Source organism: Macaca nemestrina, chromosome 5 (genome assembly GCF_043159975.1).
Source record: "Macaca nemestrina isolate mMacNem1 chromosome 5, mMacNem.hap1, whole genome shotgun sequence".
Taxonomy (NCBI): Eukaryota; Metazoa; Chordata; class Mammalia; order Primates; family Cercopithecidae; genus Macaca; species Macaca nemestrina.
Window position 1 is genome coordinate 154,701,244 of NC_092129.1, and position 19,160 is coordinate 154,720,403.

Below are 19,160 nucleotides of genomic sequence, written 5' to 3' on the forward strand. Positions count from 1 at the left end.
GTTTTTGTTTTTTGTATTTTCAGTAGAGACGGGGTTTCACCATGTTGGTCAGGCTGGTCCCGAACTCCAGACCTTGTGATCGCCCGCCTTGGCCTCCCAAAGTTTATAGGATTATAGGCGTGAGCCACCGTGCCTGGCTGATTAGGATTATTAAATATAAAATGGGGGCTCTACATTAAGATTAGGATATGCTCTAATGAGGTCAAGGAGACAATAAGATTAACACAAGGATGGCTAGGATAAAGATTAGGATTATAAAAGAATTAATATTGTTGTTCTGTGCCAATGCCAGGCTAAATGTTGAATCAAAATCATTTTATGTTGGAACTAGAAATAAAACTAAGATTTTCCTTTTTCTTATTTTATCAGTGTGTACTCAAAGGGAATTTGGTATTGCTGCCCTTGCCAGGGAAAAGCTGGGAGACAGCATCTGTGGGATTGGAACCCCAGAACCTTTTAGATATTCTCTTTGGAGAGTAGGATTCATTCATTCATTCATTCATTCATACATTTATAAAACTGGGTGCCAGTTTTATGCAAAATTCTGGTCCTTGCCTTCTGAGAGCCTGAAATCTAGTGGGTGAACTAAGCCAGAAACACATACACAATGAACTGTAACACAACTTTTTCCAAAAGTTTTATTGTTCTATTGTTTCTTATGCTTTGAAGTATTTGAAAATCTCTTATTTTAAGGAAGCAAAACCCCTTCGGCTGGGGGATCATTTAGATATAGTTTTAGATTAAAATGATTTCCTCAAAGCTTGATGAGAAGTTGAAGCTTTTCACCTGGGCTCGGGAGGCATTATTTGTACCAAAAGGCAAGGTTAAGAGCATGGAGTCTGGAGCCAGTTTTCCTGGGTTCAAATCCTGGCTTGCACATTTTCAATTGGTAACATAAATTCTGTGTTTTAGTTTTTACCTCTGAAAAAGAATAATAATATTATCTGTTTCATAGTGTTGTTATAAGGATTAAATGAGTCAATATGTGTAAATTACAGGCGGTTCCTGACTTTGACCATTTTTTGACTTTATGATGATGCAAAAGAAGTACATTCAGTGGAAACCGTGCTTTGAGTACCAATATAACCATTCTGTTTTTCACTTTCAGTACAGTATTCAGCAAATTACATGAGCTATTCAAAACTTTATTATAAAATAGACTTTGTGTTGAGGATTTTGCTGAACTGCAGGCTAATGTAAGTGTTCTGAGTATGTTTAAGGTAGGCGAGGCTAAGCTATGATGTTGATAGGTTAGGTGTATGAAATGCATATTCAACTTACAATATTTTCAGTATATGATAGGTTTATCGGGAGGTAACATCATCATAAGTCAAGGAGCATCTGTTCTTTAAGTGTTACTTGGGTTATCATAACGATTACATAAATGCTTTGTAGTATCATAACAATACCTATGTCTTTGAGCAAAGTACAGTTCGGATGACCCTGGAGCAGAAGTCTGGGATGTCACATGCAATACCATATTTGGCCGGTAGATGACACCAAGGTCCACAATGTCGAAATTATGCCAGCCGAAACATTAAGATATTTTTGTGTCTTTCTAGCTGATCCTTTACCTGCGATTTGTGGGCATTGTAAGGGAAGAAATAGGACTAAAGAAGCTAATTTACATTATTAAAGCTAATCTACAAATTTCCTTTGTAAGGCTCAAGTCTGAAATACTGAGATATTTGATTATGGTGTGAAAGCAACAGTGTGTATTTGAGAGTTGCCTGACTGAAAATTATGGGGCCTGGATTTTAGTTCTGATGCTGTGGACGCTGTGTGTTCCTGGGTGAGTTTCTGAACTTAACTGGGTTTCAGCTTCCCCTTCTCTTTTGCTGTTATTTGAGGAATAAAATAGAATGAGAATGCAAAACAGACATATAATGAAGTGGAAAAACATGAGGGAGAAGCAAAGAAGATGTGGTAGGAATTAGAATTGGAGGTGAAGGAATAGTGGGCATACGGCAAGGGAGGGGAATTAAAAATGGAAATGATAAAGGTAGGAACATGACTATGGAGGCGAAGACAAAATAGAAAAATATAAAATATTATACTTAATGCCTATAATTTGTCACATAAAGATACCTGCCTTTACTACATTTCAGATGCTGTGTCTTGCACGCATACACACAGACATGTGGCTTTCATCCATTCTCGCAATGTAATGGGTGTGAGGAAGGCAGAGGGGCAGGGAACTCAAACTTTCTGATAAAAGCACATGGAATCTCCTCTCTTTTAAAGCACATTAAGCAGCTCTCCCTCAGCTTTGTGTGAGCCCCATTTCCTTCCCCAGCAATCTCCTGAATGCCCTGGTTACCTCCTTGTTCCTCAGGGTGTATATGAGAGGGTTCAGTGAAGGAGTGCCCACTGCATAGACGAGAGCAAAGAACTTGCCCCTCTCTTGGGCATAGGGATTTTTGGGCTGGAGGTAAACAGCAATGACTGAGCTGTAGAAGAGGGTGACCACAGTGAGATGGGAGGAGCAGGTCCCAAAAGCTTTCCTCCGCCCTTTTGCAGAGTTAATCCTCAGCACTGCCCGGGTAATGGCTCCATAAGAGACAAGGATGAGGCTGAGAGGCACAACCAAGATGAAGACACTGGCAACAGCCATCTGGATCTCATTGTAGGAGGTGTCCCCACAGGACAGTCGAATTAGCACTGGGACCTCACAGACAAAATCATCCACTTGCCGATGGGGGCAGAAGGGCAGGCGCAGGGTGGATGGTGTCTGGACCACTGACTCCACCAGCCCAATGACCCAGGCCACAGATGCCAGCTGCCAGCACAGGCGGGGGTGGATGATGGTGGCATAATGGAGAGGCTGGCAGACAGCCACGTAGCGATCAAAAGCCATCACTGTCAAGAGGATGCACTCAGTGGTCCCCAGGGACAGGAAGATGAAGAGCTGGACAGAGCAGCCCAGGAAGCTGATGGTCTTCTTTGGGCCCCAGAGGTTAACCAGCATCTGGGGGACACAAGTCGTGGTGAAGCAGAGGTCCAAGAAGGAGAGGTTGGAGAGGAAAAAGTACATTGGAGAGTGGAGCCTGGGGTCCAGCACAGACAGCAGGATGATGAGTGTGTTGCCCACCAGGGTTAGGAGGTAGGAAGTGAAGACAACCACAAAGAGAGTCCTTTCCAGTGCTGGGTGTTCAGAGAAGCCCAGAAGGAGGAAGCCCGTGGGGGAGCTTTGGTTAACCATGGCCTGTTCTTGTTTGTACCTGGAAGGATGAGGCTGTCGCCCCAGTGTGATTCAACTTGTCTTATCAAAACTCAGCCTGGGTGTTTGTGAGGTCACAGCAGGTGGGTGTTTCTCTTCTGTCTCTGCTCACCCAGTCTCCATTTCCCAGGCTCATCACCATCCAGCAGCTCCTTCTCGTTCCCTGTTCTTTCTGGTCAAACATTGCCTAGTGAGAATGAGGAAACCATGAATGTACTGGACAGCGGATGGAGACTCATACTGGTGCCTCTGACTTCCTGGGTGAGGGCAGAGGAGGCTGATTTAAAATATGCATTAATTAATTCATTCATTCAAGGGAAACTTACTGAGTGCCACTATGTTCTGAATGCTGTTCTAGAGTTGTCTCTTATTTATTGGATGATCTTGTAATGTATATTGAATGAATTTTCTGATAAGTGATCTCTGTAGGCTCAATTATTGCTCTATTGGTTGAATGAATTTTATAGAACTCTGTATATTCCATTTGTTTTGTATTTTTTCATTTGCAAGTGAGCTTATCAGAGACAGTGTTTTATCTAAGAGAGATTTTGTTTTGTTTTAAGATGTCCCCACTTGCAGAGAGACCAGGTTGGTTGCCCCGGCCTTTTTAGCAACCTAAGTTGCTGAACCAACTGACCTGAAGGGAGGGGTGGAAATTGGTCCACGTGCTTCGTCCTTGCCATGAGTAGCTTACAAGTAGGAGGCGAGAGTGACCACAAGCATGTTAAAATCACCAGGAGTTCACAGGAACATTATCGAAAGACTCCAAGAGTCACTCTCCTTAAATCCTGTAGTCTTTCAGACACCACCAAAAAAAGAATCCAAATTTTAAAGGCCAGTAACAGCAATGTACTGGGTGAATGAGAGTAAAGGTTCTGTAGGATGACTGACCTATTTGGTCAGATATGTCAGGGAAAGCTTCCTAGAGGAGGTGGCTGGGTTTTTTCCTTAAAATAGAGATGTATTGGGGCATAGAAGGTCAGCTGAGAGCTGGAGGTGGGAGACTGAAGCCACTCTGGCAGGTCAGAGACAAGGACTCAGGGTCTTACAGGACCTTAGGAAGGCCGTGAGGGGAGCAGAGGAGATGGTGGGCCACCCACAAACGTGCCGTGGAGCTCAGAGGATGGCAGGAGTGTCTTCCTCTTACAGGGTCTCCACCTTGTATTAAGTTCTATCACATCTCCCTTTTTGCCAGGACTCACTGCCATTGTCTCTTCTTCCTCTTTCTCCCATTATTCTTTTCTTGCTTAAAAAATATTTTTAATTTTTAAAATATTGTTACATATTTAAACATAAGTATGAGTAAGGCAAATTGCAGTTTAAAGAATAATAATGTTAGGGCCGGGCGCGGTGGCTCACGCCTGTAATCCCAGCACTTTGGGAGGCCGAGGCGGGTGGATCACGAGGTCAACAGTTCAAGACCAGCCTGACCAACATAGTGAAACCCTGTCTCTACTGAAAATACAAAAAAATTAGCTGGGCATGGTGGAGGGTGCCTGTAATCCCAGCTACTTGGGAGGCTGAGGCAAGAGAATCTCTTGAAACTGGAAGGCGGAGGTTGCAGTGAGCCGAGATTGCGCCACTGCACTCTAGCCTGGGCAGCGAGAGCAAAGTTCTGTCTAAAAAAAAAAAAAAAAAAAAAGAAGAATAACGTCAACCCCTGGTATGCCCATCAAGCAGATTAAGGAACTGAGCAAATGTTTCAAGTATTTTAGAAGCTCCTGTGTGCCCCTCCCTGCTATCTCAATTCCTCACCCCTCAAGACGTCACCACTATTCTGTTCTTTTTTTTAGATGGAGTCACATTCTGTAGCCCAGGCTGGAGTGCAATGGTGTGATCTCTGCTCACTGCAACCTCCACCTCCAGGGCTCAAGCTATTCTCCTGCCTCAGCCTCGCAAGTAGCAGGGATTACAGGCACTTATGACCATGCTCAGCTAATTTTTGTATTTTTAGTAGAGATGGGTTTTTGCCGTGTTGGTCAGGCTGGTCTCAGACTCCTGACCTCAGGTGATCTGTCCGCATCAGCTGCCCAAAGTGCTGGGATTACAGACATGAGCCACCGTGCCTGGCCTCTAAAATTTTAATTATGCCTTCACTTTCATTTTTTAAGGTGTATTTCACATACCATAAAATTTGCCCTTTTGAAGTGTGTAATTTAGTGGTTTAAAGTATATTCACAAGTTGTGCAACCAACATCATTTACTTCCAGAACATTTCATCACCCCCAAAAGAAACCTCATGCTCATTAGCTGCCACCCCCCTCCTTTGTTTCCTTTGTAATATAAAATTCTTTGCATGTAACCTTAAACAATAGCCAACTGTTTCTTATTCATCCATTATGTGTCATCCTAATTAATTTTCTACATTTCTAACTTTGTCATTATCTTGGCATTTTACTCCTTTCCTTTCTCTGCTATATTGCTGAATCTCTTTAGATTACACCTTTCTTAGTGACTCTTTGTTTCCCTTTCCCTCTTTGATCTCTGTCTTTTCCACTCTCATTATTTTTCTCCTACTCCTTTTCCTTCTGATATATTCATGCATTGGTCTGTGCATTTATTCATTTATCAAACTCCAAAGTGCCAGCATTGTGTTAGGAGCTGGGGAAGGAGTTGGGAGGTCCCTTGAAAGGGGTTTATGATAGGCTAGTGACCATGACCTACCCTTGCTGTTAGTAAGGTGCTTCCTGTGTGCCAAGCATGGTGATAAACAGCTCCCTGAACATCTGGTTCTCACAGTGACCCTACAAAGACATATAATTATTCCAATTTTACCAAAAAGTGAACAGTCACAGACAAGATAAGAGACTTGTGTAAGGTTACCTAGCCAATAAGTGCTAGAACTAGGATTTTAGAGTACATTTAACTCCAAATCTGGTGCTCCAGTGTTGAGGATAGGTGGAAACTGATATCTCAGAGCCAAAGAGCAAAGGTTCTACTTACCTTCAATCAAATAAAAATCTCTTCTGCTACCAGCAATACCCATAACAGAGCTCTTAATTAGCACCCAGCCTCCACTTGTACATCAGGAAGAAACAAAAAAAAAAAAATAAAAATAAAGAGGAATGGGCATCCTTGAATGGGCAACTGCATCTCTGGTCACAATAGGGATTGCTAATGTTGGCCATCTGGCACTTTTCTAAGCACACATGTGTGTGATGAGCTGGAGCTGGCTGAGACTATCTCTTGATTAGTAAAATTTAGGAATTTTGTGAGACAGTTATTAAACCATCAGTGGCTTGAGACAGCCATGGCAGGAATATTTACACTATGAAAATTGGCAAACACTACAAATTAGGGCTCTCCCCATCTGCCACCAACCAAGATATTTATTAAACATTTAGCCTACACTGCTGATTGTCCTTCACAACTCTACATATTATTCTCTTCCTTCCAATATGAAGAAGTTGAAACAAAGAAATGTAAATAACTTTCCCAAGGCAGTAAGTAAGCACCAGAGCTGATGGTTGAACCCAAATCTGCTAACTGTAGAGGGTGTGCATCAACCAAAGCCCACCAAATCTCTGCGGGGAGGATGAGGCCAAGGTCAGAACTTTGCCATTGAGTTCTTTGACATCGAGTTCTTTGCCAACAATTTTTCCGCTCCGTCTAAGGAGAGGTGTGCCCGTGTTTTAGTGGCATTGGAGGTAGAAATGTTGACATGGTATGGTGGTAGAGAGAGGGATCCCACAGAGGGAAAGAGCTCATTAATTCTGCTGAGACCCTAGGGTCCATAGCCCATAGACAATTCATTAGCCACTAATTATGGTAAAGGGGGCAGGGGAATATCTATAGGAAATATGCCAACAATAGTCATCACTGTGGTAGGTAAAAGAGGTCCCTCACTGCTTCTTTCTGTCAATAGGAAGAAAAGGGACAGTGTCTCTCTTCCCCACCACATCCAGTGAGTCCCGGGCATCCTGATAGTCCTCTCAAGCTTATGATTCATCCATTCAGAACCTCAGTTTTTTAAGTTCTCAGCTTCCTCCTTTTCTATTTAATTCTTCTGCGATGGATCACATTGTAGTAACAGAATTATAAAGCTCTGGATTTGGAGAGTACTTAGGACATTTAGCCAGTCTTCATATAACTGAATTGTTATGCTTCTCTTCCATTAGAAAGGAAGCCTACGGGGTCAGATAATAAATGGCATGTACTACGTCCATGGATCTACTCAGTAGTCATTTCTGTGGCCTTTAAATCTGTAACTGGAATGCACATGCTTGGCAGTTGGCAGAATCCCCACATAGTTCTTCAATCTGTGGAGTAAGAACTACAGATTCAAGTGGAAGACCTGAATCTACACCTCTTACCACAAAGACAGTAAATCAAGAACAATATCACAATTCAAGGGAAATGGCTGATTGATGCCACCTTTAATGGATGTGAGGGTTCATTCCTATCAGATTTCACATTTAATTCACCTGTCTGGTCACTACGAAAATCAGAGGCATCTTGAAAGGTGACCAGACTAGCACAAACCCAACCAGGAAATAGCTGTAATTGCAGCTGTTGTGCCTGATTAACACGGTTTCAGGTCCATGTTTTATAGCTATTAATCTGTTGAATAGTGTGTTCTTTTCTTTTCTTTTTGAGATGGAATCTCACTTTGTTGTCCAGGCTGGAGTGCAATGGCGCGATCTTGGCTCTCTGCAACCTCTGCCTCCCAAGTTCAAGCGATCCTCCTGCCTCAGCCTCCTGAGTAGCTGGGACTGCAGGCGAACGCCACCACGCCCGGCTAATTTTTGCATTTTTAGTAGAGGGTTTCACCATATTGTCCAGCTGGTCTAACTCCTGACCTTGTGATCTGCCTGCCTCAGCCTCCCAAAGTGCTGGGATTACAGACGTGAGCCACTGCGCCTGGATGAATGTGTTCTTTTCAAATACTATCAGGAAGAAAGACCAAAGGCAGTTTAAATTTACAGGGTATGAATATAAGTGTACATTTACATTTACATTTTTGCTTCAGTACCATGTTAAAACTCTCCCATTATAATAGGGTCCATATAATAGGGACATGGATGTGCTGCAACTCCGGCAAAAAAGCCTTGATTTCTATAGTGTAAATATTCTCACCATGGCCAATTTTAAACTGTCAATGTGAGATTACTGAAAATGCAGAGTTGTAGAGAAATGTATGGTAACACACCATTACGCAGAAGAATTTATAATACAGAGGGTTTTTTTTTTTTTGAATAAACAAACAGTCTTTATTAGGCTCAGACCAGAAGTCCATGGGTCTTGAGGAGACCTGTGTGTATTTGTCAGTTTTCTTTTTCATGTTCTTTTCCGCCTATTTCTGCAGCCTCATAAGCTGTGTCTTCTTCTGGTAGTGGATCTTGGCCTTCTCCTTCCTCTTCTCCAGGGTGGCTGTCACTGCCTGGTACTTCCAGCTAACTTCATGAGCCGGGTGTCTAGGCAGACAAACTTTCTCGTAGGCTTCAGACACACAGCCCTGAGGGCAGCAGGAACCACTATCGCTTTTTCTTGTCATAGGGCGGCGGAATGCCATCAGACACCTTGAGGTGGTTCAGGGTGGCCTGGCCTCGCTGGGTCTTTTGGGGCAGCCGGCCTTGCACCATCCACCAGAAGATGCCTCTGGGGCCGAGAAATAGCAGGGCCTCGAGAAGGGTTGATGTTCATCTGCTTGCGGAGAAAGGCCTGCGGAAAGGCCAGGTACTTCAACTTGTTTCTGTAGAAATTGCGAGAAATGTTGATGCTCTCGCAGTGCACGACCACCACCTTCTGGCCTAGAAGGAGGGAAAGGGTTGGGAAGTGCTGAGGGTGCCACCTGAAGGCTCTCCCTCTACCTGTGACTGCACCCAGACAGTGATGGGCAGAGCGGAGTTCATGTTTAAATGAAAAGACAGGCTAATGGAAAATCACTTCTGAGCCAGGAGGACCGCACTCAAGGAATGGGAGTGGCTGGTGGGTCTCAGAGCAGCAGTGCATGGGGTTGGTCTCATGGCCATGAAACTCACACGAAAGATGGTGATTGGTGCTCATCACCGATCCAGAATATTTTTATTATACAGACAACATTATTTAGTATTTTTATTATACAGACATAACAGATATAAATAACCAGAATAGTATAGAAAATATGGTAAGATAAATACCTAGAAAATGAAGAGCTTAGGGATTTGTTACCTATGTCTTAAAATAACTTCTTAAAATAATAGTCATGTTTAACAACTGATTTACACAATTTCTGAAAATTTAACTGTTGGCTCTATGAGGCAGTATGAACTAGCTGCAACACACCACTGAACTTGGACCTTCTGGACATTCAGCAAAACATCACATTGTTCCACTGTATCAACAATATCTTATTAATTGAACAGAATGAGCCATGAGGGCAAGCATATTGGCGACACTGGTAAGACAAATGCACTCCAGAGAGTGGGAGATATACCCTGTGAAGATCCAGCATCCTCCACATCTTCGAAGTTTTTAAACTTCGTGCCAGGATATCCCTCTAAAGTAAGAACACATTATTGCATTTCACACGTAACACCACTAATGCAGAACTGGAAAGAGATACACAGTAACACACCATTACACAGAATAATTTATAATACAGGAGTGTTTTTTGTTTGTGTGTGTTTTGGAATAAACAGTCTTTATTAGGCTCAGACCAGGAATCCATAGGTCTTGGGGAGACCTGTGTGTATTTGTCAATTTTCTTCTCCACGTTCTTTTCCACCTGCTTCTGTAGCCTCATGAGCCGTTTCTTCTTCCACTAGTGAATCTTGGTCTTCTTCCTCTTCTCCAGGGTAGAGAATGCTTGGTTGTCCTATTTAGTTTCTAGAGGGAGCATATTCCACACTCATGGGAATACCACATGGAACAGTTTACTAGCGACTGACTGAAGCCCAGAGCAGACATGGGGTCTGCAGTTGTTCTAGGCTGTCATATCAGCCATGTGGTACTGCTTTGGCCATGTGACTTAATAGACCTAATAAGCACTAAAGGTATCAGTGGTGGGAAAAGATACAGTGTGGCATTTTGGGCAAGCCTCAAAAGGAAAATCACAACATAGATCCCCGGGGTTCTTGATCAAAGCTCTACTGTCTGTTGCAGGAAAGTGAACTCCATTAGGAAACAAGTCCTAGCCTGCTCTTGGGCCTTAATAGAGACAGAGCTCCTGATCATGAGACATCAAATGGCCATGAGGCTAGGACTGTCCATCATGAGCTGGGTCCTGTCAAATCAATCAAATGATGAGGTCTGGTGGTTACAACATCATCAATTGGAAGAGAGAAGTAGTATATCCTGGATCAATCGTGGGCAGAACTGGAGGGCAAATGCAAGGTGCTGAAGTGGGGGACCAGGTTCCCATGTCCCGCACACTGTGGCCTTGGTACTTCCCAACTTGCTCATACCAGTAGCTCATGGGAGTGTTCTAGTTATTTATTGCTGCATAACAAAATCTCCCCAAATTTAATGGGCTTAAATGAACACAAACTTCTTTGTATCTCACATGTTGTGGGCCAAGAATTTGGGAAGAAATTAGCTGGGTTTTCTTATATTCCAATGTTGTATGAGCTGGGATCCCTTGGAAGTATTCAGCTGTCAGATGGACTGCTCTAGAGGGTCCGAGACAGCTTCACTCACATGCCTGACACCTTGGTGGGTTCACTGTAAGTTTGGGCTCATCTTGACTCTTCTCTGTCTTCATGCTATCTCAGGGCCTTTCTACATAGTCTGCCCAGCATGATAGTCAAACTTTTTACTTGGAAACTCAGGACTCCAAGATAGCAATGAGGAACAGCCAGTTCTCCTACAGGCTGGCCCCAGAGCCGGCATGGTGTCACTTCTGCCACACTGTTTTTGTCAAAACAGTCATAGACTAGCACAGATTCAAGGGGAGGGGAAATAGATAGCCCTCCTGATGGGATGATTGTCCGATAGTTTGTAGCCATCTTTAATGTGTCATGGGGTGAGGGGTACTTTATAATTGGCTAATGGAGGAAAAATAAGATGACCTTGGTTCATGGATGTATCTGCTCAACACATTGGTGTGAGCTGAAAATGGACAGCTGCTGCATTATAGCCGCACTCAAGAGTAGTTCTGGAAGACAATAGAAATTGTAAATCCTCCCAATGGGCAAAGCTTTGCGTAGTGCACCTGATTATCTATTTTGTGTGGAAAGAATAATGGCCTAATGGAAGAATATTGTGAATACATGGGCAGTGGCAAATGGCTTGGTTGGCTGGTCAAGGGCTTGGAAGGAGGAGGTTTAGAAGATGAAGAACAATGAAATTTGAGGAAGAGGCACTTGGATGGATTTATGAAAATGGGAAATCTTTTTTTATTTATGAAAATGGGAAAATTGTGAATATCTTTGTTTTGCATGCTAATGCCCACTAGAGAGCATCCACAATAGAAGGGGCTCTAAACAACCAAGTAAACAGTGACTACAGGCCAGTTCACACTAAGCAGCTTCTCCAAAATGGATTTGAATCCAGACCATCTGATGCTGCACAATGGGAAAGGGCTCCGGGTATTTGCAGAAAACCCCCAAACTGACCATTTTCTCCTATATCCTCAACATTCGACCCTTCTAGTCACCAAAACATGTTGGGTTTTATTTTATTTTATTTTATTATTGTTATTTTTTTTTGAGATGGGAGTTTTGCTCTGTTGCCTAGGCTGGAGTGCAGTGGCGCGATCTCGGCTCACTGCAAGCTCTGCCTCCCAGGTTCACGCCATTCTCCTGCTTCAGTCTCCCGAGTAGCTGGGACTACAGGCGCCCGCCACCACACCCTGCTAATTTTTTGTATTTTTAGTAGAGACGGGGTTTCACCTTGTTAGCCAGGATGGTCTCGATTTCCTGACTTCGTGATCTGCCTGCTTTGGCCTCCTAACGTGCTGGGATTACAAGGCTGAGCCACCGCGCCTGGCCAACATATTGGTTTTTCTCCCAGACTGACCAATATATTCTCCAGTGGATACCAATTAGGTATCCTATAATTCAATTCAATTCACCTCTGATATTATTCACCTGGAGATAGAGTGAGATCCCACAGATTAAAGGATCCCATAAGACTGCTTCCCACTTCAGATGCCAATCACAAGTCCAAGCTTCTGGAACTTCTGACCTACTGGGAATCCTATTGGGGGTTCCCACAATCCCCTCCTTGGGTTTGATCATTTATTAGAGCAGTTCACAGAATACATGAAAGCTCTTTACTTCAATTTACCAGTTTATTATAAAGGATATTCCAAAGGATACAGGTGAACAATGAAATAGAAGAGATGCACAGGAAAAGGTATGTGGGAAGGGGCACAGAGCTTCTGGGGCATGCCGCCCTCTCGGCACTTCTGTGTGTTCACCAACCTGGAAGTTCTCTGAGCTCAGTAGTTCAGGGATTTTTGTGGAGGCTTCTTCAAATAGGTATAGTTGATTATTAACTCAATGTCTAGCCCCTCTCGATTTTCTGGAAGATGAGGGTAGAGCTGAAAGTTTCAAACTTCTAATCATGGCTTGGTCCTTCCAGTCAGAGTCCCCATTCAGGGGCCCACCAAGGGGTCACCTCATTAGAACAAAAGATGCTTCTGTTACCCAGGAAATTCCAAGGGATTAGAGCTCAATGTTAGGAACTGACATATTTACTCAAAGACCAAATATTAGAACAAAAGACTCTCCTAGCACTCCTATTGCTCAGGGAATTACAAGGGCCTTAGGAACTCTGTGCCAGGAACTGGGATCAAAGGCCAAATATGTATTTCTTATTATATCACAATATCACAGCCTCTTGGCCACCACATTATTCTGCAGCCCATGACTGCAATAGCTTTTTGGAGTATATTCAGATGGTTTTCACATGTGGCTATAGACTCAAGTACCATACTCAATGATGATCTCAGAATTACATGTCATTTTGCTATGATTCTCTCCCATGTTTAGCTTTTTGAAAAATCTTTTGGTTTCATATTATATTATGGGATATATTAGCAATCTCTGATAGTTTTGTGGCATATTAAATATTCATGGATGAAGCAGCTTTGGGAGTAGATAATGGATAGGGTGTTTATAACTAACCTAATTTAAATTTTATTCTAGTTACTACATTACTATAGCTATTTTGCCTGGCAATTAATGAAGAGCACTGGAACTGATTCCTACCGGGGCATAAACTTGTAGCCACTTCTGTCTTGAGTCTATTAGCTGCTTAAAATTTACACACACGCACACACATACACACTATTTTGAATATGTAAAGCACACACAGCTGTAACATTTAAAAGACAGGCAAAAATATAAAGTGAAAAGCAGATTTCTCTTCCATGTCTGTTCTTCTTCAAGTTACAGCTGTCAATGATGTCATAGGGCTCACCAGCTCCAGAAACAGCTTCTTCTGCAGGAAGCTGGGAGGCTTCCAAGACACAAAGAGATTTTACTTCCTGCTGAAAGACATTGGTGATGGCTTTCTCGACTCCTGTAGACCTCGCGACTGCCGGATCCCAGTTGGTGTAATCTGCCACGGTCTTTGGCAGGAGCAGGCATCGCGGGCCCAGAGCTTGGGCCGATTTCTTCTTCTCGACACGGCAACCTTGTCTAGGGAAGGCTGGCACAGAGGTCTGCAACCATGAGCCAGCTCCGCCCTGCTCTGCTGTCAGTCTGCACCAGAGGCCAATGCTTTCATGAGGACGCAGGGCCTAGGATTTCTTTCCATAAATATAGTCTATCCTCCATTCCCACAGGTTCTGCATCTACAAGCAAACATGAATTGAAAATACAATATTCTCAGGATGCTGAACTCATGGATGTGAGAACCGACTTTTTGTATCTGTGAGTTCTACAAGGTCAACTTTGGAACTTCAGCATCTGCAGATTTTGGTATCTGCCCTGGGGATACTGAGGGATGACTGTAATAACTGTTCATTAAATGCCTACTGTGCCAGAAACTATGCCAGGCACTAAGAGTATAAGGATAAGTGAGCCAAAACCCTGGCCCTCACTTTCCTTACTGTGTGCTTTGAGAGGTAGACAATTAAAAAGATCTTGTTACTTCATGGGAAGTGCTTTTTGTTGGTGGTAGAGAGGAGCTGGAGGGGAGAGTCTTCCAAAAAGAGGGAGGAGCACGTTCAAAGGCTAAAGGTGGCAAAGAGCCTGGTGTGGCTCAAACACTTGCACTTGCAGATAGTTCTGTGAACTTGCAGGATTCTAGGCGGTTGAGCCTTAGGAAGTGGGGATGGTAAAGTCTGGAAAACAGGAACCCGATCTAGGAGTTTGGGCTCCACATTTTATTGCAGGGGGAAGCTATATATTATTTTTGGCTAAGGGAGTAACATAGTCAAATTTGTGTTTTAGAATGATTACTCTGATTCAACATGGATAATCAATTTGAATCGGTCAAGACTGCAGGCAAAGAGGCAGTTAGTAGTCATTCCTATCATCCACCAGATATTTCTGGTTCCCTTTCCTGCCACATGATTGGTTTATTTCCCCTCACCTTGAAGTTATATGTAGCCATGAGATTTGCTTTGGCAGATGACCAATGAGTCAAAGTGTTATGCCACTTCTGATCGGAAACTAAGTGCTAGTTTGCTATTTGTCATGCTTATTATTTCCTTCTTTCCCAGCACCTAGGAGTGTTTGAGATGGTGGGTGTTCTGTCAGTCCACATCTTGGGGTGAGGATGACAAGGCAGAACCTCTGGTTGGATGACAATGGGCATGCAGCAGCAGCAAGAAATAAACCTATGCTGTTTCAAGTCACTGAGGATTGGTATTGTTATCACAGTATAACCTGGTATATACTGACTGGTACACCTGAAATGCAGCTATTGCAATAAAAATAAGCAGCACGTGGACTGCAGGTAAGGTAGAAGCAGTGGGAATGGAGGGAATGGATAGATGTGAGGGCTGTTGAGATAAAATTGACCAGATAAAGTGACTGAAATGCAGGAGAAGAAACAGGTTCAGGTAGAGAAAGATGCTGACTTTAATGTGGAACATTCTGGATTTGAAGTTCAGGTGGAGGTGTCCGGTGGACAGCTGGACTTACAAGTGTGCAACTCAAGAGAGCTGGGTTACAGATGAAGATTAGAAGCATCAGTAGATTAACACATTCCTGCACTCCTCTTCCTTGACCTGAAGGTCAAGATTCTCTGCTCTTTCCTTCTGAAGGAGGCATTAGCATCTAGATGGTGTAGGCTACTGAGGGGATAAAGGCAATGAGAAGAGGAAAGAGGAGAGAATGGTTCCATTCTAAACAGATTTTCCATCACACTCTCCATTCCATTCATGTGAGGCTTTGAGAAAGTAATGAACGTAGATCAACTTGAAAAAGGAAATAAGATTTCATAGAAGTTGGGGCTTACACTGCTGCTCCCTTTCTTCTGAGGCCTTTGCTCCATCCAGGCTCCACTGCAGCACTTTATTACTTACAACTGGATTTCATTTTTGTGCCTGGCCAGTAGAGGTTGGTCAGAATTTCAGAACCGCACTAGGAAATGGGTGCAGGACAGCTGTTACCACTGTATAGCCACTGCAGAGCAGACTCACACCTTCTCATGGTCACTGTTATACAGAGGTTGAGAAGACGTAAAGGAAAATCATCTCCAGAAATGGGAACACATTTTCAGGGTTTGGCAGGAGATTAGTGTTGTGATCCCTGGAAAGCCGGATAATCAGGAAACCTACTAGGACTGGAAAAATAGAGTTTTCTGCCTGATAACCCATTTGGGTATAAATCCTAATGATGTTGGTATATTTATAATGGTGTAAAAGCAACTGCATGCACTTGGTAAGTTAACAGATATGCATCTCAATTTAGGTCTAACAAACTGCTGTGTGTTCTTGGGTGAAATTACTACATTCTCTGAGCTTCAGCTTTCTGTCAGTCCACTTCAAGCAAGTGGAGATGAACCATCCTGATGTCAAAGGAAATAAGATTGTAAGAATCAGAAGTGGCTGGGCACCATGGTTCACTCCTGTAATCCCAGCACTTTGGGAGGCTGAGGCGGGTGGATCACCTGAGGTCAGGAGTTTGAGAACAGCCTGGCCAACATGGTGAAACCCCGTCTCTACTTGAAATAAAAAATTAGCTGGGCGTGGTGGCGCACGCCTGTAGTCCCAGCTACTCAGGAAGCTGAGGCAGGAGAATTGCTTAAACCTGGGAAGCGGAGGTTGCAGTGAGCCGAGATCACGCCACTGCACTCCAGCCTGGGTGACAGAGTGAGACTCTGTCTCAAAAACAAAACAAAACAAAACAAAAAAACCAAAAAAAATCAAAAGTGATGGTAAAGTGATGATGATAATATAAGAATCAGAGAGAGGTTACATAACCAGAAATAGGCATGGTGTATCTGGAGAACCTGTAATGGAGAAGACAGTTAAAAAATCGAAAAGAAAATAAAAATATAGAAATTAAATATTAAAATGGGCAAGTATGATAATCTTTTTGAGTTTTAGATGTTAATTAAAGATACCTACCTCCTCTTACCTGACTCTTAGTCTTTCTCTGTCTCTTTCTCTCTCACACACACACTAATGTACTGTGACCCATTGTAAAGGCTTTGATGGGTGTATGAAAGGTAGTATACTTGGGAGTTCAAACTTGTTCACCAAAGGATACATAATTTCTTCTTAATTTAGAAAGCACATTAAGCAGCTCTCCCCCAGCTTTGTGTGGGCCGCATTTCCTTCCCCAGCAATCTCCTGAATGCCCTGGTTACCTCCTTGTTCCTCAGGGTGTATATGAGAGGGTTCAGTGACGGAGTGCCCACTGCATAGAAGAGACCAAAGAACTTGCCCCTCTCTTGGGCATAGGGAGTTTTGGGCTGGAGGTAAACAGCAATGACTGAGCTGTAGAAGAGGGTGACCACAGCGAGATGGGAGGAGTAGGTCCCAAAAGCTTTCCTCCGCCCTTTTTCAGAGTTAGTCCTCAGCACTGCCCAGGCAATGGCTTCATAAGAGACAAGGATGAGGCTGAGGCACAGCCAAGATGAAGACACTGGCAACAGCCATCTGGATCTCATTGTAGGAGGTGTCTTCACAGGACAGTCGAATTAGCACTGGGACCTCACAGACAAAATCATCCACCTGCCAATGGTCTTATTAAAACTCAGCCTGAGTGTTTGTGATGTCACAGTAGGTGGGTGTTTCTCTTCTGTCTCTGCTCACCCAGCCTTCCTTTCCCAGGCTCATCACCATCCAGCAGCTCCTTCTCATCCCCTGTTCCTTCTGATCAAACATTGTCTAGTGGGAGTGAGGAAACCATTAATGTGCTCGACAACGGATAGAGCCTCACACTGGTGCCTCTGACTTCCTGGTTGAATGCAAAACGGCTGATGTAAACCATAGATCAGCTAACTAGTTAGTTTTCATTAATTTTGAAAAAATTTATTAAGCACCTATATGTTCTAATCACTATGCTACTACTGAATTTTCCCTTTGTTATGTGTAGAAGGAAATATAAAGAAATGTGTGTTCAGTGAGTTTCCTGATTGTCAACATTACTAGAGAATTCATCATGTTTTCTAGTGTTTGGCATAAATTTTCTCAAATCATTCACATTCTATCTACTTTACACTTTTGCAAGAGATTTGACCAATGATAGAAATGTGGACTGTGGAGATTTCTTCTGTATGTGAAATGACTCAACCGCTAGAAAGATCAGTCTGGTGATTTAGGTCTTGCAAAAAAATGATGACTTATTAAACTAAGAACAAACATTTCTTCTGCAAATGAAACGTCCTACCTAAATGTTCCATTATGTGTAATATGTAAAAATAAGAAAAAATATAATGTCAGTCAGAAAGATTATTTTCTGGTTCTATAAATGCAAAAAAATCCTGAAGAACTGATGTTTGGCGATAGAAAGCTGAAATAGATTTCAATATCCTCTCCTTTTCATGTAAGATAAAATATAGTAGTAAAAACATACCATGTTGAGTTTGGGACATGTAAATAAAATTTTGTTTTGACAATGCTTGGTTAATTTTATTCACATGCAATTAAAAACGTTTGATTTTGAAATAAGTCGAAACTTAGAGAAAAGTTGCAAGTGTAGTTCCAAGAACTTCTACATAACCTTTATCAAATGCATCAATTTTTAGTATTTTTACTCATTTTCACTATCATTATGCTCAATATGTTTATGTATCATCATTTTTACTCTGAGTCACTTGGGAATAACTTGTGGACATCATGCCTCTTTCTCCTTATTGTCTTAGTATGCATTTTCTACAAGATGATCTTAATTAACACTATTCAACAATTAAATTCAATAAACTTAAAATTGATACAGTATTGTTATATATTGTTATAACATACATTCCATATTCCTATTTTCTCTATGTCCCAATAATATTCTTTGTAGTATTTATTTATTTTTTTTCACATAGGATCCAGTCGAGAGTCACATATTGTACTTAGATGTCAGGTCTGACTGTCCTCTTTAGTAGCCTATCCTAAGTCACTGAACTAAGGAGTCTACTTCAAATTATTGAACAATGTGGTCATTCAAGGTTGAGGGGCTTATGGCCTGGAAGAAAGAGTAGTCTTTCTTTCTTCCCCAGGGTTGAAAAACCCTGGCTAGTACATTCAGCATCAGCAGAAAACTTGAAACATTGCAGGCAAATATGGCAAAAATATTGGGGTAGCGGGGTAGAGATGAGAAACAGATCTGTAAAGAAAATGAGTAGGGTGGTTGAGTGAATCAGGAAATGCTTCCTGGAGGAGGGGACTGTGCTTTTGAGAAGGGAAAGAGAGTTTCAGCATACAGGGCCAACTCAGATGTGGGTGGATGGTGGCAGCTGAGAGGCAGGAACTGGGCAAGTTGTTGGGGAGGTGGCTGGAAAGGCTATAGGTTGGCAGTGTCTCCCCATTGCAGTGTCTCTTTTTTATGTGTTTAAAAGCCCCATCTCATCTTTTTATTTGTTCAACCTGTTTATATTTGTCTCGTTTTTTCTTTTCCTTCCTCCT

The 19,160-nt window shown here is 42.6% G+C and overlaps 1 protein-coding gene, 1 non-coding gene and 1 pseudogene across 2 annotated transcripts; all 3 read right to left on the minus strand.

Moving 5' to 3' along the window:
- Nucleotides 1-2,235: 2,235 nt before the first annotated feature.
- Nucleotides 2,236-3,477, minus strand: LOC105491576 (olfactory receptor family 2 subfamily H member 2). The gene has a single exon (XM_011758085.3). The coding sequence runs from the start codon at nt 3,200-3,202 to the stop codon at nt 2,264-2,266; it is 939 nt and encodes a 312-aa protein (XP_011756387.2). The 5' UTR covers nt 3,203-3,477; the 3' UTR covers nt 2,236-2,263.
- Nucleotides 3,478-8,439: 4,962 nt separating this feature from the next.
- LOC139363466 (large ribosomal subunit protein uL13 pseudogene) lies at nt 8,440-8,863 on the minus strand (annotated as a pseudogene).
- Nucleotides 8,864-9,149: 286 nt separating this feature from the next.
- On the minus strand, nt 9,150-9,236 carry LOC112428347 (small nucleolar RNA Z195/SNORD33/SNORD32 family). The gene has a single exon (XR_003020387.2). It is a non-coding gene; the product is annotated as a small nucleolar RNA Z195/SNORD33/SNORD32 family (small nucleolar RNA).
- Between the last annotated feature and the right edge of the window lie 9,924 nt (nt 9,237-19,160).

Coding starts and splice junctions, on each gene's coding strand:
- LOC105491576 (XM_011758085.3), bottom strand. CDS start 3,202: ATGGTTAACCAAAGCTCCCCCACGGGCTTCCTCCTTCTGGGCTTCTCT.